The following is a 27021-nucleotide window of genomic DNA, read 5'->3' as shown; positions in this document are numbered from 1 at the left end:
ATTCTCTACGTCTGTATCTTTATTCCTGTCCTGCCCCTAAGTTCATCAGAACCATGCTTTTTTTTTTTTTAAGATTCCATATATATGTGTTAGCATACAGTATGTTTTTCTCTTTCTGACTTACTTCACCCTGTATGACAGACTCTAGGTCCATCCACCTCAATACAAATAACTCAATTTTGTTTCTTTTTATGGTCAAGTACTATTCCATTGCATATACGTGCCACATCTTCTTTATCCATTCATCTGTCAATGGACACTTAGGTTACTTCCATGTCCTGGCTAGTGTAAATAGAGCTGAAATGAACATTGTGGCACATGACTCTTTTTGATTATGATTTTCTCAGGGTATATGCCCAGTAGCGGGATTGCTGGGTTTAGTTAAGGAACCTCCATACTGTTCTCCACAGTGGCTGTATCAATTTACACTCCCACCAACAATGCAAGAGGGTTCCCTTTTCTCCACACCCTCTCCAGAATTTATGGTTTGTAGATTTTTTGATGATGGCCATTCTGACTGGTGTGAGGTGATACCTCATTGTAGTTTTGATTTGCATTTCTCTAATGATCAGTGATGTTGAGCATACTTTCATGTGTTTGTTGGCAATCTGTATATCTTCTTTGGAGAAATGCCTATTTAGGTCTTCTGCCTATTTTGGATTGGGTTGTTTGTTTTTTGATATTGAGCTGCATGAGCTGCTTGTAAATTTTGGAGATTAATCCTTTCTCAGTTGCTTCGTTTGCACATATTTTCTCCCATTCTGAGGGTTGTCTTTGGTCTTGTTTATGGTTTCCTTTGCTGTGCGAAAGCTTTTAAGTTTCATTAGGTCCCATTTGTTTATTTTTGTTTTTATTTCCATTTCTCTAGGAGGTGGGTCAAAAAGGATCTTCCTGTGATGTATGTCATAGAGTGTTCTGCCTATGTTTTCCTCTGAGAATTTTATAGGGTCTGGCCTTACATTTAGGTCTTTAATCCATTTTGAGTTTATTTTTGTGTATGGTGTTAGGAGGTGTTCTAATTTCATTCTTTTACATGTAGCTGTCCAGTTTTCCCAGCATCACTTACTGAAGAGGCTTTCTTTTCTCCTTTGTATACTCTTGCCTCCTTTATCAAACATAAGGTGACAATATGTGCATGGGTTTATCTCTGAGCTTTCTATAATGTTCCATTGATCTATATTTCTGTTTTTGTGCCAGTACCATACTGTCTTGATTACTGTAGCTGTGTAGTATAGTCTGAAGTCCGGGAGCCTGATTCCTCCAGCTCCATTTTTCGTTCTCAAGATTGCTTTGGCTATTCAGGGTCTTTTGTGTTTCCATGCAAATTGTGAAATTTTTTGTCCTAGTTCTGTGAAAAATGCCATTGGTAATTTGATAGGGATTGCATTGAATCTGTAGATTGCTTTGGGTAGTAGAGTCATTTTCACAGTGCTGACTCTTCCAATCCAAGAACATGGTATATCTCTCCATCTGTTTGTATCATCTTTAATTACTTTCATCAGTGTCTTGTAGATTTCTGCATACAGGTCTTTTGTCTCCTTAGGTAGGTTTATTCCTAGGTATTTTATTCTTTCTGTTGCAGTGGTAAATGGGAGTGTTTCCTTAATTTCTCTTTCAGATTTTTCATCATTAGTGTATAGGAATGCAAAAGATTTCTGTGCATTAATTTTGTATCCTGCTACTCTACCAAATTCATTGATTAGCTCTAATAGTTTGTATGTTATTTGCTGCTTTTCCCTTGCTGCTTTCAATATTTTTTTCTTCGTATTTAATTTTTGAGTTTCATTAGTATGTGTCTCAGTGTGTTTCTCTTTGGGTTTATCCTGTATGGTACTCTATGTGTTTCCTGGACTCGATTGACTATTTCCTTTCCCATGTTAGGGAAGTTTTTGACTACAATCTCTTCAAATATTTTCTCAACCCCCCCTTTTCTTCTCTTATTCTTCTGGGACCGCTATAATTTGAATGTTGGTTCGTTTAATGTTGTCCCAGAGGTCTCTTGAGACTGTCCTCAATTCTTTTCATTGTTTTTTCTTTTCTGCTCTCTGGCAGTTATTTCCACCGTTTTATCTTCCAGCTCACGTATCTGTTCTTCTGCCTCAGTTATTCTGCTACTGGTTCCTTCTAGAATATTTTTAATTTCAGTAATTGTGTTGTTCATCTCTGTCTGTTTGCTCTTTAGTTCTTCTAGATCCTTGGTAAGTGTTTCTTGCATTTTATCTATTCTGTCTCCCAGATTTCGGATCATCTTTACTATCAATACTCTGAACTCTTTTTCAGTTAGGTTGCCTATTTCATCTTCATTTATTTGGTCTTGTAGGTTTTTACCTTGCTCCTTCACCTGTAACATATTTTTCCGTGGTTTCATCTTTTTTTTTTGTTTGTTTCCTCTTTTTGATAGGTGGTGCTGTATTCCTGTCTTACTGGTTGTTTGGCCTGAGATGTCCAGCACTGGAGTTTGCAGGCAGTTGGATAGATCCAGGTCTTGGTGCTGAGATGAGGACCTCCGGGAGGCCTTACTCTGATTAATATTCCCTGGGGTCTGAGGTTCTCTGTTAGTCCAGTGGTTTGGACTCGGAGCTTCCACCACAGGAGCTTGGTCCCGACCTCTGGCCTGAGAACCAACATCTTGCAAGCTTCGTGGTGTAGTTAAAAAAAAAAAAAGAAAGAAAAAAAGGAGCAGTACAATATCAAAGAATAAAAAACAAAATAAAATTAGAATGATAAAAAATACATTAAGAGAAATAAAAGTATAATTGAAACAACCAGTCACTGGAGGTTCCTCCCATCCCCTTAGGTGTCTGTGGTCTCCCACCGGTGCCTGGTAGGTGCCCTAGTTGTGCGGGGCCGCAAATTCCGCATCCTCGTAGTACGCCATCTTGACCCCGTCCCCCTATCTCTTTAAAATAAACTTCAAATTACACTTTTTCTATGAGATTTTTCCCAACCTTTTGTATACCTATAAACTTCTAACATCCCCCAAACTTTTGTAGCACTTTATGTGCTTCATGTCTGTACTGGTTATTTTGGCTTGTAATCACATATAGTTCAGCTCCTTTATATTGTTAATATTTCAGCCAGCCATCCCCAAAGGGACCTATGGCCTCTTACTGGGGTAAGTGTACACTGCGGAAAAGGAAAGCGTCAAAGCATTGAGGCCTACTGGACACTGGTTCTGCACTGACACTAATTCCAGGAGACCCAGGAGCGCCACTGTGCTCCGCCAGTCAGAGCAGGGGCTTGTGGAGGTCAGGTGATCAATGGGGTTTTAGTTCAAGTTCATCCCACAGCGGGTCCAGTAGGGCCCTGAGCCCATCCTGTGGTTACTTCCCCAGCTCTGGAATGCAGAATGGGAACAGCCTTACTCAGCCACTGGCTGAATCACCACACAAGTGCTTAGTAAGTAGTCGGCTGTTTCACCAAGCAAGACTGCAATTTTGTAAAGAGAGCTTGCTAATGTTTTATAATATTATTTCAAAAGCAAGAACTTTTGAAAATACTTGCATTTTTCCAATTACTGACAAAACTACATCTCCTGGTAATCACTTTACAAATGAGATGAAAGTCAAAGCCTGGATATTAACATCAAAGTTAGAGATTTTCTACTGAATTCAGAAGAGGCTCATAAATCATCTTCAGCTCATTCTGGTTTTTGGATGATATTATTTACTATTTCCTTCCAAGGGTTCAAATACTTGTGAGTTATGTTCTGTTCTTAATAGCCTGATAGCTATTCAACTATGTTCTCTTATTAATAGCATTTCTGTTAGAGAATTAGGGCAAACAGTACACTTTAAATTAGACTTCTCACCATATGTCAGCATGTTGAGGATTTTCCTTCTGACAGTGAGGACAGAAATATGTCATTCTCTTATTCTCCCCTAAGCGACACACAGTTATTTTGCAGCAGCACTGACCACAATTAGGACGCTTGTAAACCTTATAGTGGTTAGAGACAGCAGATCCTGCTTTGTGGCACTAAAAACAAACAAACAAACAAACATTACAATGTTATCTACAAAATAGTATTGAAAGATACATTCTTAAAAGTCATTTCTAAAAATAATTTGTTAAAAATGTACATATGTTTATACATATGTCCTCATAATCTTTTCTTTCATCTGAGAAGAAGGTATTGACAAGATTCAGCAACATTTGTCAAATAAGATTTGTGTGAAATAATTAAGTCATTATTTTATAACTTATTAGTATTTAAAATTGTTCTTTGCATGGCTTTACCCTCCTATCTAAATGGGATATAAAAGTTCTATAATTTAAAATGTCTTTCATGCTTGTAAGGTTTTTATAATTAAACATAATTATGTGGTTATATGAAAAAGACTAGATTAGCTTTAAATCTGATTACTTTTAGAACACTGAAGCTGCTCACTTTGTTTCAACAGTCAATTACTCCTAGGGAGAAACACTTAACAAGATCATCTTTTTTGTTGACCTGAAAAGGGACAGTTTTTTGTTTTTAATCTTACAGATTCACTGAAAAAGAAAAATTTAAATGCCATCTTAGCAGCGAACATGTTCTGTTTTGGCATAAGTTCTATTTCAAAAGACACTGATATTCTCTGTCACAGTTTTATTCTACTCACATACAGTTAAAGCTCCTACAAAGAGAACGTTAGGGATTTACATCAGCAGTGTGAAAATATAAAAGCCCAGAAATATGGTGGATCATATTACAAGCTGAAAATTACAGGAACAACTCATATTAATTTAAGCAAAGTATTGAAATACCCATCTTAATCTGAGCAGAAAATGGGTAGGTATCTGTAATCATCTTTCCCTAGAAGAATAAGTGAGCATATGTAATATTAAAATAGCCATTGATACTCAGGACAAGTATGTAAAGCAAGAGGCTCATTAACACTTTAGGCCAATTAATGAAGAAGCCTACAATACCTGACTTTCTAACAGTAGTAAAAACAAACATTTTGAATACAGGAAATGGACTGTAGAGAAAAAGGCAAATTTATGATACTTCGTTTAAAGACAAAATGTGTTTACTTAACTCTATATATGCATATATATGTGTATATATATACAACACTCAAAATTTACAGTTTAGTGAGGACTTATTCTCAAAACAGTCTCTGTGGTAGATAGAGAAGTATTATTATCCTATTTTACAGATAAAGAAACTAAATCTAAATTAAGTTACCTAAATATTAACCACACTGATGGTAAGTGGCAAAATCTGATTGAACTGAAGTCTATATTTATCCCAAAGTATTGAATCTCTCTCTAGGCTACCTATATGTTACTTTTATATATCCAAAATTAGAACAAGAGTCTAAGTAAGTAAAATGCTAACATAGCTGTCCCCCAACTTAGTGTAAAGATAATTTAATATAATTAGAGTTAGACAAGTTTGGACCGCCCTGTGACCTAAAATTTCAAGGTGTTAATTATGCCCATAACATGTCACTCTCCCCTATTGCACCTCTATGCTCTTACCACTAGATGGCTACACACAGCCTTGACATTGCTGGTGCAATCAAAGGGAAATAACTGACATTTTATATAGTTGAAAAATTTTTGCTCTTACCCTGTAAAAAAGAAGGCTGAAATCACGTATCATTTTCACAAGGTGATGTATCTGTTCATGTGTTAACTGACAAACCTTAAAATAGAAAAACAACTCAGGAGAGTTTCGTAATTTGTTCATTATTGTAGAAAAACAATACCACTTGCCAGTTCTACCTAAGAGAACTTGAAATAGATTTGAAATATATGCATCTCTTCTAAAACTCATGTATCTATTCAGTGTTATTAACAGTGTATATTTTTAAGTGATGGTACTACAGATAAAAAATACCATTCTCGAACTTATTTACAAAACAGAACTAGACCCACAGACACAGAAAACAAACTTATGGTTACCAAAGGGGCAAGCCAGGGGTGGGGTGGGAGACAAATTAGGACTTTGGGCTTAATGGATACACACGACTATATAGAAAATAGATAAACAACAAGGACCTACTGTATAGCATGGGGAACTATACTCAGTATCTTTTTTTTTTTTAAGATTTATTTTTTTTTGATGTGGACCATTTTTATAGTCTTCATTGAATTTTTTACAATATTGCTTCTGTTTGATGTTTTGGTTTTTTGGCCATGAGGCATGTGGGATCTTAGCTCCCCAACCAGGGATCGAACCCGCACCCCCTGCATTGGAAGGCGAAGTCTTAACCACTGGCCCGCCATGGAAGTCCCCTCAGTATCTTTTAATAACCTATAATGGAAAAGATTCTGAAAAAGAATACATATATGTGTATAACTGAATCACTCCGCTGTACAGTTGAAACTAACACAACATTGCCAATTAACTATATCTCAATTTTAGAAAAATTCAAAAAAGGAAAAATACCAGTCTTATAAACTTTAATTCTAAATTCAAATATTTCTTGAATATCTATTCTGTACTGGACATCTTCAAAGTCCCAGCATTGCCTATCAGCCACCTTGAAAAGTCTTGCAGGAGAAAAAGGAAAGGAAAAAAAAAAAGACCAGAAAGAAGGGATAAACAGGTACAGGAGCAGATGATCACCAAGGTCACTATCAAGCTTTAAAAAGATATGAATTTATAGACATGCTTTAATATTAAAGTACTTGTTAACACATGGAAGAACTCAGAAACAAACCTTACTGAAGAATTTTTTTGTGACACAGCCTAGCATAAACCTCAGGGTCACCCTTTGCAGAATTCATTATCATTTGGCACATGTAGTTTCAATAGTAATTCCAGAAGAAATTCTAAAGACTCATTTTTGTTGTGTGTATATGAATACATATGTATATTTTTATACAACAGAAACAAATTTATCAGTGCCTATAAAATCTAAAACCATCTAATCAACATAATCCTTCTAAAAGTATTATCTATTTTTTCATTTATTTAAAGTTTAAAACATATGCACTTCTCAAATTCATTTATTTCTTACCACATCTTATGTACTATGTTCAGTCACATCTTAAAAGGCTAGATTATACTTTTTCAATCATTGCCCGTGTGCTTTTAGGGGGTTAATAGCTAAGCTTCAGAAATATTAATTTTTAACCCCCTCACGCATTACGGCCAAACGATCTTTACTAGATGAACGGCCGGCTGGACGTACTGATAAAAAGTAAATTGTTGGGCTTCCCTGGTGGTGCAGTGGTTGAGAATCCGCCTGCCAATGCAGGGGACATGGGTTCGAGCCCTGGTCTGGGAAGATCCCACATGCCGCGGAGCAACTGGGCCCGTGAGCCACAATTACTGAGCCTGCGCGTCTGGAGCCTGTGCTCCGCAACGAGAGGCCGCGATAGTGAGAGGCAGCGCACCGCGATGAAGAGTGGCCCCCGGGCTTCCCTGGTGGCGCAGTGGTTGGGAGTCTGCCTGCCGGTGCAGGGGACGCGGGTTCGAGCCCTGGTCTGGGAGGATCCCGCATGCCGCGGAGCGACTGGGTCCGTGAGCCACAGCTGCTGAGCCTGCGCGTCTGGAGCCTGTGCTCCGCAACAAGAGAGGCCGCGATAGTGAAGAGGCCCCCGCACCGCGATGAGGAGTGGCCCCCGCTTGCCGCAACTAGGGGAAGCCCTCGCACAGAGACAGAGGCCCAGCACAGCCAGAAATAAATATTTAAAAAAATAAATAAATAAATAAAAGATTACTATTAAAAAAAAAAATAGGAAAAAAAAAAAAAGAGTGGCCCCCGCTCACCGCAACTAGAGAAAGCCCTCGCACAGAAACGAAGACCCAACACAGCCAAAAATAAATAAATAAATAAATTAATTAATTTAAAAAAAAAGTAAATTGTCAGTTTATCAAAGATAATAACAGGGCTTCCTTGGTGGCGCAGTGGTTGAGAATCTGCTTGCCAATGCAGGGGACACGGGTTCAAGCCCTGGTCTGGGAAGATCCCACATGCCACGGAGCAACTGGGCCCGTGAGCCACAATTACTGAGCCTGCGCATCTGGAGCCTGTGCTCCGCAACAAGAGAGGCCGCGACAGTGAGAGGCCCGCGCACCGCGATGAAGAGTGGCCCCCGCTTGCCACAACTAGAGAAAGCCCTCGCACAGAAACGAAGACCCAACACAGCCAAAAATAAAAAATAAATAAATAAATAAATAAATAAAAGATTACTATTTAAAAAAAAAAAAAAACTCAGTGTGTAGACACTACATTAAAAAAAAAAAAGATAATAACAGTGTTCTGGTCAACAACACTCTGGGTACTTTTTTCAAAAACATTTTCCATAGAGTTCTAGATGATTTTAAAAAGCTCATAAGCTCATTCGTGTTAAAATTCTGTTTCATTATTCCCATATTACAGAAATTTGACTAGCTTGCTCCAAGCGTCAAAAAACAGAACCAAATCTACAACAATTATTAACTGGTTTCTTCGAAAACTTATTTCCTACTGATTTGAATTTTATAAAAACTCTCTGGGAAGCAGTTACACAAAATAAATAGGTACCTTTGGAATCACGTAAAAGATGGTTTAGTTAATAGAGACTATCTGGGTCTGGATAAAAGCCCTAATGTAGCTTTCTTCCCTGGAAACTAAAATATATGTATCCTTTCACCTGGGTTTGAGTTCTAACTGCTCTGACCTTCTTACAACTTGGTCCTATTAATCACCATCCCTTTTTTTTTTTTCAATTTTAACCTCTCCCTCTTGACCAGTTTGTGTTTTTTTCCCCAACATGTAAATAAGTTCATGTCACTCCAGTTGAAGAACAAGAAAAAAAACCCCTAAAAATCCAGTTCTTGTCCCAACTTCTCCATCCAGCAGTCTAATATTTTCCCTTTGCTCCAATCTAAGCTATTTTAACAATTACTCTAAGTTTTGTTTCCATTTCCTCACCAATCACTTATTCCTTATTCTCTGCTACCTGACTTCCATTCTTACCATTCCACCAAAACAGCATCTTCTAATGTCATGAATAGGTACAAACAGGAATATATGAGTGTGTGTAGAGTGTGAATTTAATATGCCAGACAGTAAAAGAAAGTTGTGAGCTTAGCTCATTCATACATTCAACAAATATTTCTTTAATGCCTTCCAAATGCCAGACACTGTATTCTAGATACTTGGATACATCAACGAGCCAAACAGACACCTTCCTCCTAAGTCAGATCCTAAACAATATATGTAACAGGTAAGGATCAGGCTACATCTGAAGGTGATCAGTGGTGTGGAGAAAAATAAAAAGAAAGCAAGTTATGGAAGCCTGGGAGGAAGAAGTGGGTGGCAGGGATGCACACAGCAATTATAAAAAGAGAGGCCAGGGTTGGCCTCACGGAGAAGCTGACGTGAGCGAAGACCCCGGAAGTCTGTCTGGGGAGAATGTGTTACTGTCATGCCGATTTAAGTGTTCCACGTTGGTCCCTTCACAGTATTTAAAAATACAGAAATCATTTAAAAACTACTTAAAACCTACTTTAACAGCGGGATGAAGACCACTGTCAAAGAGAGCTTCATTTTTGATGATGTTCCCCACCCCGGGCAACACTTTCTGATCCATTAACACGTCACATAGCATCCGTCCTCTCTGCTTTTTCACTTCACTTTCTGCTCTTGAGAAACTAAAGTTAGGTGAACATACATCTAATTCTTCCATCATTCTTACTCTCTCTTGGCTTTCTGCTGAGTTTCTATAGAAAGGAATAGAAAACACATTAATCATGTGCCTGGTTACAATTCACAAAGTGTCATTTAAAATGATCTTTGATAAAAACATAAACACTTTATGTTAACCAGCTTATAAGAGTTACATAGCCAAACAATGACGACCCTAACAAAACATGTTATTTGAAGAATCTTTTAAAATGACGTTTTATCAGTTATAAACTACTTTTAAAATGTTTGTTTATTTATTTATTTTCACATGTGACATCCCAAACCCAACTGCAGAGTCAACTTTGCAGTTTTGCAGCTGAAGCAATTTTTAATTCAATCTTTTACCTGATTTCTACTGATGAGTCAAAGAAACAAATCAGATCTTTGGTGAGCTGTACTTCAAAAACAGGAGAAAGTCCATTTTTATTTTTAGACTTAACTGGATTAATCACGAGGGAGCCTTTCATTCCAAAATGAATCCTAGAACAAAAGCAAACCCATCTTTGAGCGGCAGTAAGTATATCATGCATGAAATTTTTGTTCCTTCACTTTTTGGAATATAAGCAAACAAATGTTAGTCACAATAGACACTTCAAGGGCATAAAATGATAGCTAATATCATATTTTTCTGTTAATGGCTTTGTATCCTTATAAAACTAGATATGGCAATCACTTTTTCAACTCACAAAGAAAATAAGTTCCTAGAGAAATAATAAGGCCCTGACAATAAGCCCAAGAAAACACACCCCTGGTTCTCTTTTCTTGTCAGATGAGGTATCTTTTATTCACTCAACAGTCTACTGTCTCTCAGCTTTTTCTCTGATTCAAAGGCTTGGGGTGAGACAAGGCTAAATTTAAATTGCCTATAGTCGGTGTTTTTATGAATTCTACAAAGCCACCAACATTCATGTTCCTTATTTCTAGCCACAGTAGACTGGAAATGTTTACCTATTCCAAAATGAGATCTATAGTTTAAGACACTTACTCTTTTCTACCCCCGTGCTTTGGGATAACACAGTGAAACAATTTTTTGCAAAATCTTTCATATTAAAAGAAAAGAGAACAAGTCAAAATGCTATTGTCTTCAATTCTTCTAGTTTCCTTCTACCTTTATATGTATTGGGAAGAGGGGATTTATAAATATTTACGGTTATCTTGAAAGCCACAATGCAGTGATGAAAAATTCATAGCCTTTCAGTTTTTATAGGATTGATTAGCATGTCCAGTTTAAAAAAGAGGAAAAAAAAAAGTGGTTTTACGAGACTTCTGATGATGAAGATCAGAAATGATTCTCAAGATGAAATACTGTTTTCTGCCTTTCAAATCCTCCTCCTTATAGCTTTGTTGAGTTAATAAATATGGCTCTCTTGGCAGCAAATGTTACTGCTCTGTGCTTCTAATTCCAAAGCACCATGTTATAGTATTGTACAAGGTTAACCAGTCTAACTTTAAAGATGTGGGTTTTAAACTCTGTGTGCCCTACTATCAATCATAAATGCATTTTACATGCCCCATAGCTCTTGACAGGAAAAATGTGTGCCTGTAAGTACTCCATAATTTAGCTTATGGAGGTTCAACGCCAGTGAAAGGTGTACAACTGTCATGCCCAGAGGCCATCATACCTAAAATCTTTTCAGCTGCGTGGCCCCTAAAGTGGATTCTAAATCCCTTTCTATAATGAAACTGCATCTACATATAAAATCTCAAAGGTTAAGACCCAATTCAAATGCAGGAGTAACCCCAGTAAGAACCCCAAATCAAATAAGTATGCCTTTTTTTGGTCTTATAAATCTATTCAGGTGGAAATGTGCATAAAAATAACTATTTTTATAATAAATAAATTTTATTTTTATGAATTTTTATGAAATAGAAAAGTGTTATGATAACTGAGCCCCAATAAACCAATAAATATTGTGTTTATTATTAAGTACCCTTTATCTTAAACTAAGAAAAACATATCAGTACCACGAAAATTTTCAAGGCACAGTAAATACCTGTACTGTTATAACAATTTTCATACTGATGTTTTATAAACTTGGACATATGCGTCTATTAACATTTGCATTCCAGAGTCAGATTTGCTTTCCAAGATTCCTCATTATTATCAAGCCAGTTTAGGAGAATTTTATTAGATCCTTATTTCTATCTCTTGATCCTCTCAAGCTCCATCCACTCACAACCCAACTGGCTACCTGAGACCATTCACTCTGCATAGCATGACTGCCTGCCTGCCCGCGCGGGGCTTTAGGCCCGACCGGGAGTGCTCTCTGTCCCCCCCTCTGATCCCATGCCTTTCACACAGCTGATTCGGGAATGGACACCTGGATCAAGCTGGATTCATCAGCGTTTTCCTGAGGAATTTATCTGCGACACAGAGAGATCAGTTTCTCGTTAGGATTGGGAGATCGATCATGGGAGCTGTCTATGGTAATGTGTCCTGACGTGGGCACCAGAAAAGCCGAGAGGCCTGTCTGCAGAGACACAGACGACAGTAGATGTCAGCGGGGAACAGAATCAAGAAATGCAGACAGTCCTCATGGCGCTTAGTCTTTGCTCCCAGTTCTACCTGAAGCCGGACTGCATTATCTTCCGCTATCAAAAGACACCCATATTCTTATAATAAATCATCAGTAAACTTGTTTAAGTTGGGCTTCTGTCGCTTGCAACCAAAATTCTAATATAAAAATTATGTTCAAACTAAAAATTGAAGTGATAGTAAGAAAATTCCTCTAGTTAGAAATAACTGCCTGAAACAAATCAATAAATAAGACCCGATACTATTTTAACCACCAGCCACATTCTTCCTGGTTATCACTAGCAGAATAATCTGAACATCCTTAACCAAACATAAATAGCATCAACAACAGTATTGTCACAGGTTCAGACTAATGACAACTACACATGCAGATGAAGCAGTTGCTTATGAAAATTATCAAGTGGTCAAAAGTGTCATACGGATACTAGCGCGTGTAAAATAGTTGAATATGAAGATTGTAAAACTTATGCTGGGAATTCAAGGAAAGAGGTTATAAAAAGAAAGGTATGGTCTTAACCACGTTGAAAAGGAAAAAGGGAGTTCTGCTTCTACTTAGGATATAGACGCTAAAAGTGAATATGGATCCTACCCTAACAAGGAGAGAAAAATCACCGTATTTACAAAATCCTAAATTTTCTTGAGCCCACCAGAGACAGGACATTGCAGGCAGCCAGGTGAAATAAATTCCAAAGAGTGACAAGCCCCTCTGTGGAAAGACATCACACACAAATTATTCCATCTGGGGAAGAGTACGGGAGAAAGAGACAGCTACTGTAGAAATGGATAAGAAGAAAACAGCTAATATTTTCAACAAACTTTTAAATAGTGTGGCTAGTATGACGGTTTAGAATCTCTGGAGCCCCAGACACAAGGAGAGTGTGCCCTCACTTGTAAGCTCTTTCCCACGGGCATCCACAAGTTAGCTGCCCACAAGTGAGATGTGAGTCATGGCAGGGGACCTGAAAGAACCACCCTTGGTGACATGGGACCTGCCTGCATGAAACCCTGTCTCCTTGCTTCTTGAACATGCCTCTTATATGAAGCAGAAGTCTTAGAAAGTTTTAAGATGCCCTAGCCAATAGAGAGGTACAAACAAAAAGCCGTCTGTCCCTGAAGGAGTAACAGGAAACTTCCTGCAGGCAGAGGAAGTCTTGTGCCAGGTAACAAGGATAAGCAAGCAGTCTGCCACTGGGGAGGGCAAGAAACCCTTCTGCCTCCAGGCCCAGGCCAAGTGCACTGCTGTTAAGAACTAGCGGAAGCAAAAGCTATCTGCCTCTAGGCATGAGGCAGGGAATCAACTCTGCCGCAGACTCCTACAGTGATACAACGAGGCACCAGTCCCATGGGAGAGAGCAAGGAAACGCTCTCTGACCTAAGGCCACCTACACAGCGGAGGAAGCTCGGCTGCCTTAGGGAGGAGAGGGGCAGCAGCCTTGAGAAAACTGCAACCCTGAGGCCCACATGCTCAGGGCCTGCCCCAAATTAAAGCTGGTCTGGAAGAAACCAGAACCTCTGTCTCCCCATCACGAACCTCTCACTGAGTAACAGGCAACAGCAGTCTGCCACCGGGGGGTGGGCTGGGGGACCTGAGTGTGGGGGCTCCCTTAGGACAGGAATATGCAGGGTAGGTAGTCAGTAGGTAGCTGACTAAAAAAATGATGATACAGCCATAGAGTAGAACACTTTGTGCACATTAAAAATAATAATGTACGTTTTGGCATTGACCAATGCAATACGCATGTTCTGTAAAAGGGAAAAATATAAATTAAAATTCCTGTTTATATAAAAATCACAACATGCAATATATTATAATTCATGCATATGTAATATAAACTATATATGGTACATATACAATTTATATTTTATCTATGACATTTACAAAAACTGTTGAGTGGTTTTTTTTTTAACAGTAGTAATTATGGGTGGTATTTACTTTTTCCTTTAGATATTTTGGAACTATCTTAAGGTTTTACAATTGGCTTATATATGATTTTAAAATATGGGAAAAACTGCAATAAAATGACGTGTACTGTGAAAAGAAGCAAGAAAAGGAAAGCGGCGGAACTAGTGACCCTGTAGGCTGTCAGGTGCAGAAGGGAACGTAAATGACTGCGGTAAAGATTTCCATATTTTCTCCAGTTACACATGAAAGCATTATGGTAATTGAAATACAAAATAAAAGCTACTATTTAAAAAATTAAAAATATGTATTTTTCTACCTGTAGATTACTTTAATGGTCAGTTTTCTTAAATTGCAAGTGACAGAGACCCAAGTCAAAAAGTTTAGGCATTAAGGGATATTTGGTAGTTTATGGAGTCTTAGGAAGGCTGAAGAATCACACTGCAGGAAAGGCAAGAATGTGGCTGGATCTTAGGAACAGAGGGAATTAGGGGCTAAAATGCCTCTGGGATTCTCTCTGCTTTATGGAGGCTGGCTGTATTTTCCATCACCTTGTCTTTCTGGACAAGCCAATGGCCACCTACAAGTCTTAAGGCCTCACATCCCCAGCTTTCCTCCAACACAGAGAGCCTAACCCACCTCAGCTCCTGCTGAGAAAGTTCACAGAAGAACTCGGGTTGACCCAATCGACTACGTAGGAGAGAAAGTTAAGTAAGATTATGCGAAATTCAACTTGAATTCTTTGGTTATTGCGACCAGATGATCAGTTTCCAGAGGAAATGCTGTCCTCAAAAGATAAGTGGGCATGTTGGACAAACAGTAGGTATTCACTACTCTAAAGTACAAAATTTCATTTAGAGTCCTTATCACACTCCAACTTTTCCTAAGATGTTATGTGACAGATTACAAAACTATGTTTAAGCTCTAAAACCCTCTTATAAGTAGCGTATCATGGATTCCTTAAAGACTTTTCAGCAAACCAGAAAGAACTGTCACATTATCTTTTGCATTTCTCTTTAGAGGATCATATCACTCAAGCTCCAATAAATTACAAAATTGATTATGTATAATGCTTCACTAAAATGGCAAAGCCTCCAAAATATTTCAGATACAGTTTCTGGTCTCTGAGTATGCACGTAATTGCAAACAATTGGAGTCACATAAACCATAAGTTGGAAACACCAAAGTGTTTTAGAAAAGATACTCATTTAAAATATATATATATAAGTTCACGATATAAGCTGCATTCATTTTGATTGAAAATAGCAGCTTGTAGGATGGGCATGTCTGGGTGAATAGAGTTACAAATATATGCGCACATAGTACCGGCAATACATGCACTCATGGTTAATAGAGATGCTATTCGGTAGTGGGATTGTGAAGGTATAAATTTATTCTTGTTTGTTCATTGTTTCTCAGTTTGCTCTAAGGAGTATTTGATACATATTTAACAAAAAATTAAACATGACTTTTTTTTTGTTACAGATGAAGAGCTTCTGTAAAGTGTTCAGAAAGAGTATAGGTATTAATCACAACTAACACCAGATCTGCGCTCCTAAAATAAGCGTATATCAAGTCATTTTTATTGTTTTCTGGCACTATTCCAGAGCACTTTGATACATCTTTTAGCAACAGAAACAGTCACTGTCTAATTTGTATCTTTCTGAAGTGTGGATTTTACATGGCAGATTCTCTTCCACAGGGCTAGGCCTGTAGTCTACTTTCATAACAAATGAATCCCAGGAAGATTCATGGCCCGGCCTATAAGATGTACTAAATCCATGAGCAATTTTAGTTGTGAGAAGCTGCCTATTGAGGGAAAACTGTGATCATTAAGCATGTTTCCTGCTATCGGCTTTCTAAAGAGCAGACCAGCCTGGTGGGGAGGAAACAGAGGTCAGAAATGAAGACTACATTTCTATCTCACGCTCACAGACCTGCAGGCTTACACAGGACCCCATTTCGCTGACACTGCCATCCATCCTCCCAAGAAGCACAGGTTAGGAGAGCATTTTCGTAACTTATGTTAAACTGTGAAAGGGCATACAGGTGATTTTAGGTGGTTCACTTCATATTCAAACAGCTGACCTGCCAGTGACCTTGAACTGTTACGTCACACAGTGGTCACGGCGGTAGGAATCGCACTGCTCCCCAGCCATATGCTGAGACACGTGGTCGCCAGGGGCGGTACTAGTTCACTTAGTTTGAGGAAACAACTGCCTTTGTTTAGAACTTCATGGAACACTTGCTGACAGCTCTGCACTGAGAAATGATTCCCCCCTTTATCAGTCTGGTGGAGAACACTTGATAAAAACCTCCCTCTCGTGCTATAGAAATAAATCTGCACCTCACAACAGAGAATCAATAACATATCAATGTTTTCAACTATCTTACATGGATCCCATTGTGTCCTACTGTTTGGAGCAAAGAATTTTCAATCACATCAATCAATCTATTACCACAATAATGTAGCCTGCGGTAGATCACTGCTGCCTGAACCAGGAGGCGTGTGCTGATGCTATCAATTCCAGACTAAGAAAAACCACGGAGGGACAACGAAGGGACAACGCTGTCCAAGGGCAGCAGCTACTGACAATGAAGAGACCACGTCAAAGGAAAAGCAATCACGTAAAGTCTGAAGTACTCTAAACATGCAATAGATGAGAAGCAATAAATAACAATCATAGAGTCATATTATCTCTTTGCAACCATTATTCATCTTCACTTAGAAGCATGGGGTCCAGTAACAGAACTTTTAAGAAGGGGAAAACTGTTTAATATCTTAAGGAAACATTAAAAAAAGATTCAAATTTACAGTTTGCAATAGATTAGGCTAAACTCCGAGAAGACAGATTTGACAGACATATTAATCCACAGGCCTTTTTTTGTATTTTTGGCAAAAATTAGATAGGTGATTACATACATTTTGACATTTTTATCATTAAGTCAACCAGTGTGTTAGCAATGAATTTCCATAAGCACTGTGAAACAGCAGAGAACCGGTTACTTCTGTGCAAAGTTTTGAAATCTATAAATAAGTTTCCATTTCCGTACGAGGCTTCAGAGAAAGAAGAGAGAAAAATGTAAAAATCTAGAGACATTCACACCAAACGAGGAGCTGTCATAAATATAAAGAGAATAATGTCGCTAAATGCAATAAATATTTGGTGAAAGTGAGAGGGGAAAAGAGCGCCCTAGGGAGTGTGAGGAGGAGCAAAACAGAGCTGTAGAGCTCTAGCATCCCCTGGGAGGCCCTGCCAGACTAGCATCCTTTTTTAAGAGAAATAAATTGACTAACCCTCCAAGGAACGATGACATCACAATCTGTTCTTCTTCTGCTTATTGCTTTCCATGATAGAATCTCAACCTCTTGTATGAGAGCTCTCTTAAAAACAGAGTACTTTCTACGTATTTCAACGTGACATGCAGCAAACTGCAAGAAAAGCCTTCTACACATCTTTAAACACAGAGGTACGACGTACTGTACAGATTTACCTTACCGTAAAGCTTTTGGCCCAAAGTACATAAAGAGCTCCTTCCCCAAAGTTTCCACGCCACTGTAAATGTGTCCATTAAACAGTCTCGAGAAATTCTGGCTGGAATCTTTATTATTATTCAGTGCAGCAGCCTAGGAGAAAATACATACACATATGTAAACACACACAAACTCGAAACAAAAATCATAATTTAATTCTTAATTTTTTATATTACTTCATGCCCAGGTACATCCAATGAGAAGAATAATCTCCAACAAGTCAAGTAACGTAATCAGCTGTTTACATACATTTTGTCAAATTACTAGGCAGTCATTTGAAAAGAGAGAGGCCAAATAAAAATTAAGTGGAAAAAAAGTCACTGGCACACAATCAAAACGAATTTTCTTCCAGGACCATATCGCTCTGTGCATATGAAAAGCACAGAAAAATGATGTGAATGTTTTAAAGCTAAAAACTAGGGCACAGAGTCTTTCATTTCCAACGTGCAGCCAAGGTCCTCGGAAGAGCATTCAGATAGAAACAGCTAAAAATGGTGGATAAAATATGAAAACAAGACATTTTGACTTGTAAGCCAGTAAGGAAGAATAAGAGGTCACAAGCCCAGTAAAAGTGAGAGAGAACCCGAAAGGTAAGAAGGCAGCTTTTATCAGAAAGGCATTTTACCAGATGTAAGGATGAGAGCTTCAATGTCATGGTCTTGTGGGATACGGGGGGTCAGAGATAAAGCCTGGGGTCCCCCTGAGGAGGAGAATCTGATCTGAGGTCTGCGCCCCTCTCCCTCCCCAACTGCAGTGTTCAGAATAAAGGAAAAAGAAACCCACTATTCCTTCTCCCTATCAGCATGCAAAACCAAACAACATATTGTTAGAATTACAACATATGAACTGAACATTATCAAGAAGATCAAGGAAATTATAAACATAAAATCTCAGTTCTTCTGTGGGTGAAGGAAAGGAATGGGTTGAGTTTAGATATCCCTTGAGAAGCCCTGCCAACCTATCATTTTTTTTTTAAAAGAAATCAATTGACTAGACTTCCAAGTAACAATGACATAATGACATAGAAAATGATGACATAGATAATGCTCTTTTTCTTAAGCTGGGCAGTATGGATACTGGTATCATAAAACTATAAAACAGTTTTAGATACTGTCTGTGAGCAAATCACAACTTTCCTTCCACTTATGTTAGGATGTTACCATTCAGTGATTCTCAGACTTTTGGTTTACAGACATCTGTCATCCTACATATTTAAGATGATATGTTCATTCTATTCTTTGACTAAATTGGTCCTTGTTTAAAAAAAAAAAAAAGACACAACTGTAGTATTTAGCTCAAAGGGATAAAGGAATAAGAGATGTTAAAAAGAAGAAAAAAAGATTGCAAATTGCTAGGGACTAAATTGTGTCCCCTCCAACACTCTTTACGTTGAAATTCTTACCCCCATTGTGACTGTATTTGAAAACAGGGCCTTTAAGAGGTAATTAAGGTTTAATCGGGTCATAAGGGTGGGACCCTGATCCAATAGGATTAGTATCTTTATAAGAAGAGACACCAGAGAACACACTCTCTTCCTCCTGTATACCCAGAGGAAAGGCCATGTGAAAAGAAAGTGGTATCAGCAAACTAGGAAGAGAGTTTCACCAGAAACAACTGGCTGGAACCCTGGTCTTAAACTTCTAGCCTCCAGAACTGTAAGGAAATTAACTTCTGTTGTCTAAGCCACCCAGTCTGTGGTATTTTGTTATAGCAGCCCAAGCAGATGAAGGCATGAACAGACACTATTCTTCCACTAAATCCATTCACAGTTGTAATGGCTACAGCCAATGCCAAACTTTCCCAACTGCCTGAAGTTCAGAGAACTGGCTTTACATCTCTCCTTTGCAAAATAATAACTGTGGAATCAATCACAGACTTAGAGAGACCAATGAACGAATGCACAGGAGTAATTAACAGTGACAGCCTTGCAGTTCTGCACGAACCAAAAAACAAAAAACAAACAAAAAAAACAAACAAAAACCTGTGGGAGAGTCTAGCATCAGGAACTACAGACACGTGCCACCATGTCCTCAGAACATTTGCCTCCGATTTCTCTTCTCTTTCTTGGATGAACTCTAGTGCCAATCCACTGGCCCACCAGGGAATTCCCAGAATTCGTTTTTTAATACTTGATGAGGTGCTTGGGTTTAAAATGACATGTTAGTATAACCTCTTCCTTGCTCACATGTACTGTGTGTCCCTCTCTCTGGTTCTGGAATTTCCCCACTGGAAAGAGGAATCATCTTGAGGTTTTCAACCTGCCAAACCCAGGACAGTGCTTTCACCAACCACTATGATGGGACTGAACAAACTGAATGATGATCTGTCTTGTGTTTCTCTCTTATTTGTCCATAAGCTCCTGGGGAAAAGTAGCTCTGGTGTTTAATATCCCTGGGAGCCTCACACGATGCCTGGAATTCAGGAAACATCTGTGGGATTAATCAGATTCCTCCTTCTTTCCCTCTTAAAAATGAGTGTGGCTTTAAAATACAGGGTTGCTGTCTTCCCCACCCATCACCCTCATCTTGCTTTACCTTTCCCAAGGTTTCTTGGCAAAAACTTCTACTCTACCACCTGTTTTATCTCCTTTGAAAATTATTAACACCCTAGTCTCTTATTTTCTAATTATCTTCAATGGAGTGAGGCTTAAATGTAGGAGGACCAAATTCTCATGACTACCAAAAGCTAGATGGATGTAAAATACTATATTTACCAGAGCTTCCCATAAAGTAAAAAGAACTTTATGGGAAGGTTTAGGAAAAGATTAATGTATTTTCAGCAACCAGTCCCAGCCTGTCCTGGTTTTTATTTAAGATGTTTACTTAGCATTTAAATGGCTGCTTTGAAAACATCTATTCCAATACCTTATTTGGGTTTTGAGAGAGGTGATACAAAAAGATCTTTTTATCCAGTTGTCTATCATGTGAGCACTTGACCAAATCACCTGATTCCCAGTACACTATCATTTCTAAAATAATCAGCTTCAGATAATATACTCAGGGCAAAATAAAAATTTCAACTTATAATCGCCCATCTCAAGCACCGGCATGTATTTTTACTGTTTTTTAAAAACTCCATTTAGGGGAAATTCTGGTGTACCAGTGATGGTTTGTTCCATTTATTTTGAGAGCGCCTGTGTACAAACTGGGTAAGGCTTTTGCAATAAACCATAGATTTACAAGATATTCACTTGTCCTACTGTGGAATCTGGGGTTATCACCTCTTTGTATAAGCTTCAGCTGTCCAAATTCAAAAATTAATTTCCACAAGCCTTATTTTTGCTGTAACTATACACAATGGCCCAATATATACTTGACTTTCTCATTTTGGCCCTTATAATCCTATTACAGTATTATTTGAACATTTCATCCTTTTTTTTTTTTTTTCCTGAAATAGAGAGGAAAATCTCCTTTGCCACAATTTTAAGTATGACTGAGAAGGGTTCACCTTCCCATTTTCAAGTGGCTTAATATGAAATCGTCAAAACAACATATATCTTCAGAGACAGCACATGATTTATTGTGCTGATTACCATTTATCCTGCCTATCCATGGGTGAACAAGGAAGATGAACTTTTCAGAACAGAATAAGGCTTTTCCATAGATAAATGTTTCAGCTCTATTGCAGTTACATATTTTCCCCAGAGAGGAAGAAAATAATACCATATTTACATTCATAGTCTGTCCTCCTTTTTGTCTCCCACATGCTTTACTTTCCTAATACGACAACACTTTCAGTAATCAGAAGTCACTTCTCTACCAATTTAAACCATCAAAGAACCTAATTTTAAAATGGTCTCTAAGCCCCCAAACAGAGGTCTTTAGGCCCTTTCATCAAAATATATTCTACAATTTTGTAAGAGCAGAGGTTATAAGCGCTTACTCAGAGGCTAAATGCTTTTATACACAATATGAGGGCACCAAAAGATTACACCCCTTCATAAGGGAATAGGTCATGCCTCTGATAAATGGGTCTGGTGAGACAGCCCTGATGTGGGAGAAAAAGGAACAAACAATTACCAGGACGTTTACTTTACACTGCTAGGCACTAAGCTCAGAGTTTTATATGTCCTCTAATCTAATCCTTACCAAATAAGCAAAGATGTAAGTATAAGCACCTCCAGCTGAGGAAGTAACAAAGGAGCTGGAATTCAAAATCAAGATAGTCATATGTTCTTTTCTCTACATCACCCCCAATACTTTGTTGTTTGGTGAAAGCTCCAATGGCCATGGAAAGTCATCTCCCTGAGTTTCCTCATCCGTAAGACTGTTATCTGTTCTCTGTTGACCCTTGTTCCATGACTCCATATAATGCTGAGTGCTGATAATAATGATCCTGAGTCATTAAGGTGAAACCATTATCAGTATCCACTGAAGAAGGTAAGCAAGTACTATAATGCAATTTTAAAACCCCTTTTTGGATTTAAACAAGTAAGCTTCATTTAGCTGGAAAACGAATCTCTGTGGATTAGCTCCTTCCTTTACATAATGGCAATAAAAATGAGCTATGATTCTTTCCCCCCACTATGAAGAAGAGAAAGGAGGGAGGAAAACCTTTACTATGTGGCTTCACGATTTTCTTGTCATAGGAATTTCCATTTAACATACATAACAAAATACATACTCATAAAGAAAGATTCTGAACTGAATCGATTTTTAAATCCTTCATCAAAACTACTTTGCACTATTCAAAACTTCGCTCTTCTCCATCCAAATGTTTACTAAACGCCTACTCTGTTCAAGGCCCGTGAAGGGCAGATCAAGATGAGGAAGAGCTCGCTACATGTATCAATGCCTAAGGAGTGATGGAGTAGCCAGAGGATCGCGTTTCACATGAAAGGAATACTTATAAATAAACTGTTTCATATCCTGTTTTGTGAAAGGAGATTGAAAACTCATGCAGATTACACACCAATTTCACTAAAATATTGTATACACCCAACAATTAACATCAGAGGATTGACTCTTCACAGCTCATTAACCAGACATGTTCATTTATATTCCAATGTTGTTTCGTACCATAAGGTTCCAAAGCTCCAACAGAGTTTTATGCAGTGTACTTACAGAGTTGCATAATTTTATGCTGACAAGACAGTGGATCAAAACTCAGAGAAATAATATAGTGCATGCAGGACTAGCAAATGCCGGGACCTTCTATGGCGAGCCTTTCTTCTTCAAAATGAGGATCACTTGTCACAGGGAGACATGCCTTAAAACGTGTTCTCTATGAACTTCAAACTGCAGCAAAGAGGAAGGCTATATGCCACAGTAACTGGTTCATTACGGCGGTAGCTACAGAGGTGTTTTTTTTGGTACAATGATTATCTGGAGTTTAAATCATTTATTTTAAATAGCCAATATTTCTTTAACTCTCTTTTGTATTTTTTCCTGTTTACTGCAATATAAAGAAGATTGTATGCAGTTATTTTTCAACTGCTGCCTTGTGAAAACTAATGACTTCAAGCCAGTAGCAGACACCTTTAAATAGCTTTAACTCTGGCATAAAGGCCTAGAAAACACGGGATCATTACCTGTTACAGTAATGATCATGCCAGAGACCTGTGACAAGCTACCATGTTTTGATGCAATTTACTATGGATCTAACAACCCTCTAAAATGCAAAGAACCCTTCATGTTGATAAAGATATTATTTTTTTAGATCAAAGGCCCAGAAAGTGAAGCCATGGCAAAATATTTAGAATATTCCCAATAACCACAAAGGGATTATTCATTCCACATTGATTTTCACAAAGGGATTATTCATTCCACATTGATTTTCAAAGCCAGTTCCCACAGAACCAGATTCCTGATCCCAATCATAAAGACATCTTCTAACTTTTAATACCTCTTTACGTCAAGGTATTAAGCATAACAGCTTTATGTTCAAGGCTTTTTATTTAAGGGGTATAGAGCTCATTTAGTAATGCTTCCAAGTGATATTAATAATTGCCCAACCATTGACTAAGCGTTTGTATTATATTACCAGGCTGCACTGTGAACAGGGGAATGGAAGCCATTAGGATTATCAAATTAGGTAAGAGAATCAACCAAACTGAACAAAACTAAAAATGGTGGCAGACACAGCCAAAAACCTACGGTCTCACTTCTCTGGTTAATCAGTAATCACCACTATATGCTGAGCAATATGGTGTTCCTGACAGTGAATTAGCCATTTTCCTACTGCACCGTTTATAACTGAGGGGATCTATGGTTAGGAGTGTAGGCTTTGGAGTCTGAAAGCAGGGAGGCCAAACCCTGGTTCACCCCCTCCTAGTCACGTGATCTTGATTATTTAAATTATTAACTTAATTATTTAAACTCACTCTGAGCTTCACATTCCTCATCTGTAGAATCAGGTTAATCCTTTATCATGGGGTTATTATCTATAGTGATGAAATGAAATGGAACAGTTCTTCAAAAGCACTTTACGCCTTGCTACTAAGGACAATCACAAACCAAAGGGAATGTGCATGCTGTTTGGGCCTAAATACCAATGAGGTGATGTCCAGTTAAAACACTAAGTGGGATTCTCACAGAAGGAAGTTTATCTAACTCATCTTTGTATCCTCGGGAGCAAGCTTAGGACCTAATACAAAATGTATTATTGTTGAATGATGTCAATGATGATATCTGTAACATATTCATGCCACAGTTACCAAGCCCTGCTGCCTTTACTTCCGAAATAGCGACTCTGTTCCCTTCTCTTCATCTCCGCCACCAGCACCCTCCTCCAAGGTCCAGGCGCGCCTCCCTGGATTCCTACAGTCCTCGTGTAACCGAGGGAGCTGCGTCTACCCTGCCTTTCCTCCACTCTTTTTATTTTACCTTTGCAAGGTAGAGTGACCTTTTCAAAGTGTCAGTGGATCTTATCACCCTTCAAAGACCCCCATTACTCCTAAAATGAATAGAGTCCCTACCCAGGTCTACAAAGATCCGCAGCGTCTGACTCCGACCCACCCATCCCTATCCTGTCTTATTTCAAACCACCTTCCTTCTATCTCATCCTCCCTTTTCCAGCCACACCAGGTTTCTTTCGACCCCTCATACATTCGCAGCTCTCTTCCTTTGCTATTCTTCTGCCTGAAGCGTTCCGCCCGCCAACCTTCAGTTCAGGTCTGCATATCTCCTCATCCTTCATACCTCAGCTTAATTGTTACTTTCTCAGCAAAGCTTTCCCTGAACTTCCTGTAAGTTCTTATGGAACCGTGTATCTCTTCTTTAGAGAAGTTATCAATTTATATTTCTTTCTGTTCTTACTTAATGTCTGTGTATCTTCCCAACTAAAGAATAGACTCCATAAGATGAAGTGTTAGTTTCTGTTCCCCAGGTTCCTTGAGTATTCAAAATTTTGTTGAATGAGTGATTTTTCTAAACGTTAATATTCCTAAGAGGCCACTCAAGAGCCATCTCTGTGGCACCCTGAAATGATTTTGAGAGAAACGCTACAATAAAAGAACAGGTGCAGAGTACTAACTGACATATAAAGTCAAAAATAAATTAAATACAAGGGCAACTGCAAGGAGATGCAAAACTTACTCTTTTTCCAAGTTTGAAAATGTATTTTCTCAGACTCAGAACCTCATTTCTTTCAAGTTGTAAGCATATGCTGATTTCATAGCAGGCAACTTTTTCTTCCAGGACCAAAGGCTATGGTGAAGCTTTGCAGGAGAAACTGAAGTACAGCGCAGCGTGCACGCATCCATGAAATACAACCATCCGTACATCTAAAGGGCTTTTAAGGCACGATGGCTTAACCAGAATATTTTTAGTTCTAAATTCTAAATTCTCATTTAGTTCTAAGTTCTAAATTCTTACCAAATGACTACCCCACCATCTGGAATGCATGCCTGAGTGGCAAGAAGCTGTGCTACAATTTCCTTTAAAAAGCAATAAATTCACTTAAGGGAACCAGAATGGGTTTCACTGCCCCTTCATTAGTCGGCAATATTAATTTGAGGGGAAGGTTGGTGCTAAATCTTCTATGTGAAATTTCAGAATTATATATTAGTTATGATACATTTTCAATTGCAGAATATTAGGCAAGCGAGAAGCTAGAATTGTATCCTACAAAGCTCATTGTCTTAAAAATGTGAAGAAAAAAACACGTCAGGGGGCGCGGAGATCTGAGAACATTAACAGCAGAAAATGCAGCTCTAGACAGAAGGAACCACCTTTCGCTGGGCTGTAAAGAAGTGACGTGACCTGGAATAAAACACCATCCGTCACTCCCCGCCCGGGCGTCTCCACCGCACCCTTAGCCCAGCGGCCCAGCAGCTCTCAACTGCGCAGGCGCAATAGCACGGCCTTCTCCCTCCGGTGAAGTCAAGGTCAGCTTTCGGGAACGCGGGGCCCCAGGGAGCCTGGACCAGAGCAAAGAGATGACACTTTGGACCCTGGAAACCCGATGGGGTTTTTAATCCACTTCGCACAGCTGGTCCCCTCGCAAGATATAGGAGCGTCTCACCTGTGAGGAGCCCGCAGCCCCAGAGGCCGAGGGCGGCGAGCCGGGCCCCCCCGGGCTCTGCAGCGCTCGGCCCCGCATGTCCGTCACCGCCTGGCCCGGGCGCACTCGCGCCCGAATCTTCTCTCCATTGAGAGTACAGCCCGGTCCTTCCACCATCTCCCAGGCCGCCCTGTGCCCCACTAGGCTGCACGGCCCTGCTGAGAACACTGTCGCGCAACCTCACCCCTGCGCGGGCGCGTAACTCGGCCCCGAGAAGATTCAAATCTCGCGCGCGTCCGGCCCCGCCCCGGAAGCCCCGCCCCCGTCCGCGGGCCGGGCTCCGGGGCGCGGGCGCAGGCGCAGTGGCTCAGCGCCCCGGGCCCGGACGCGGGATTACAGGCAGCGAAACGTGAGATCTGGCGCAGCCCGCCTACCACCCACCGGGGCCGAATCGTGAAAGCGGAGGCAATTGGAACCTCAGAAGCTCCAACTTGTTCTTTGCTTTGAGGTTTTGCCTTTGTCTTTGAGCTGCTCCGTACACCATTTTGGACCTTATCCTCTCATTCTGTCCTAAAATCCGAGGTTGCCTGGCAGGCCTTTGCTTGCCCTCTTTGGACGTGGGTGGGCGCAGAGGGAGTCGGAGGAGGGTTTTAGAGCAAGCAGCTTTTGCTTTTTCTCTTACAGGTTTAGCATGTCTTAGGAAACGTGGCCTCATATGCCAGATATATTTTAGTGTGTATATTAAAATCCTCTTCATTTTTTGATAGCTGAACTAAGCGAGACCCTACCCAAATTCATGCAACCGTTCTATTTTGGGATGAACGCTATTTGAAATTGCTTTGTAACAGTCAGGGCTCTATATAAATTTGAGGGCAATGCATAGCTTTTCAAATTTACACAAGGATGTGTGCATGTAAATACATAAAGATAAGGACTCCATACAATTTTTTAGAAAATGAAAAAATCTAATCATTTTTGAAAATTAAAACAGCAC

At 39.2% G+C, this 27021-nt stretch overlaps 1 protein-coding gene across 4 annotated transcripts in view; it reads right to left on the bottom strand.

Annotated features, from left to right (window-relative positions):
• NEIL3 (nei like DNA glycosylase 3) overlaps nt 1-26222 on the bottom strand; it is a 41237-nt gene extending 15015 nt beyond the window's left edge. For 3 of the 4 annotated variants that reach the window (XM_082444099.1, XM_082444100.1, XM_082444102.1), the window contains exons 1-6: nt 26049-26222; nt 17551-17678; nt 9960-10094; nt 9436-9649; nt 5561-5635; nt 3812-3978 (exon numbers count right to left, since the gene is read on the bottom strand). In XM_082444099.1, the coding sequence (XP_082300225.1) occupies nt 3812-3978; nt 5561-5635; nt 9436-9649; nt 9960-10094; nt 17551-17678; nt 26049-26204 (875 nt within the window). In that variant the 5' untranslated portion in view covers nt 26205-26222. Of the gene's footprint in view, nt 1-382; nt 2637-3811; nt 3979-5560; nt 5636-9435; nt 9650-9959; nt 10095-17550; nt 17679-26048 lie in introns of those variants that run through there. The other variant, XM_082444101.1, reaches the window with a different exon arrangement.
• Between the last annotated feature and the right edge of the window lie 799 nt (nt 26223-27021).

The sequence above is a fragment of the Balaenoptera physalus genome (genome assembly GCF_965194825.1).
Source record: "Balaenoptera physalus genome assembly, chromosome: 21".
NCBI lineage: Eukaryota > Metazoa > Chordata > Mammalia > Artiodactyla > Balaenopteridae > Balaenoptera > Balaenoptera physalus.
Note: the sequence above shows the minus strand (reverse complement) of the source record. Positions and strands in the feature narration are given on the sequence as shown.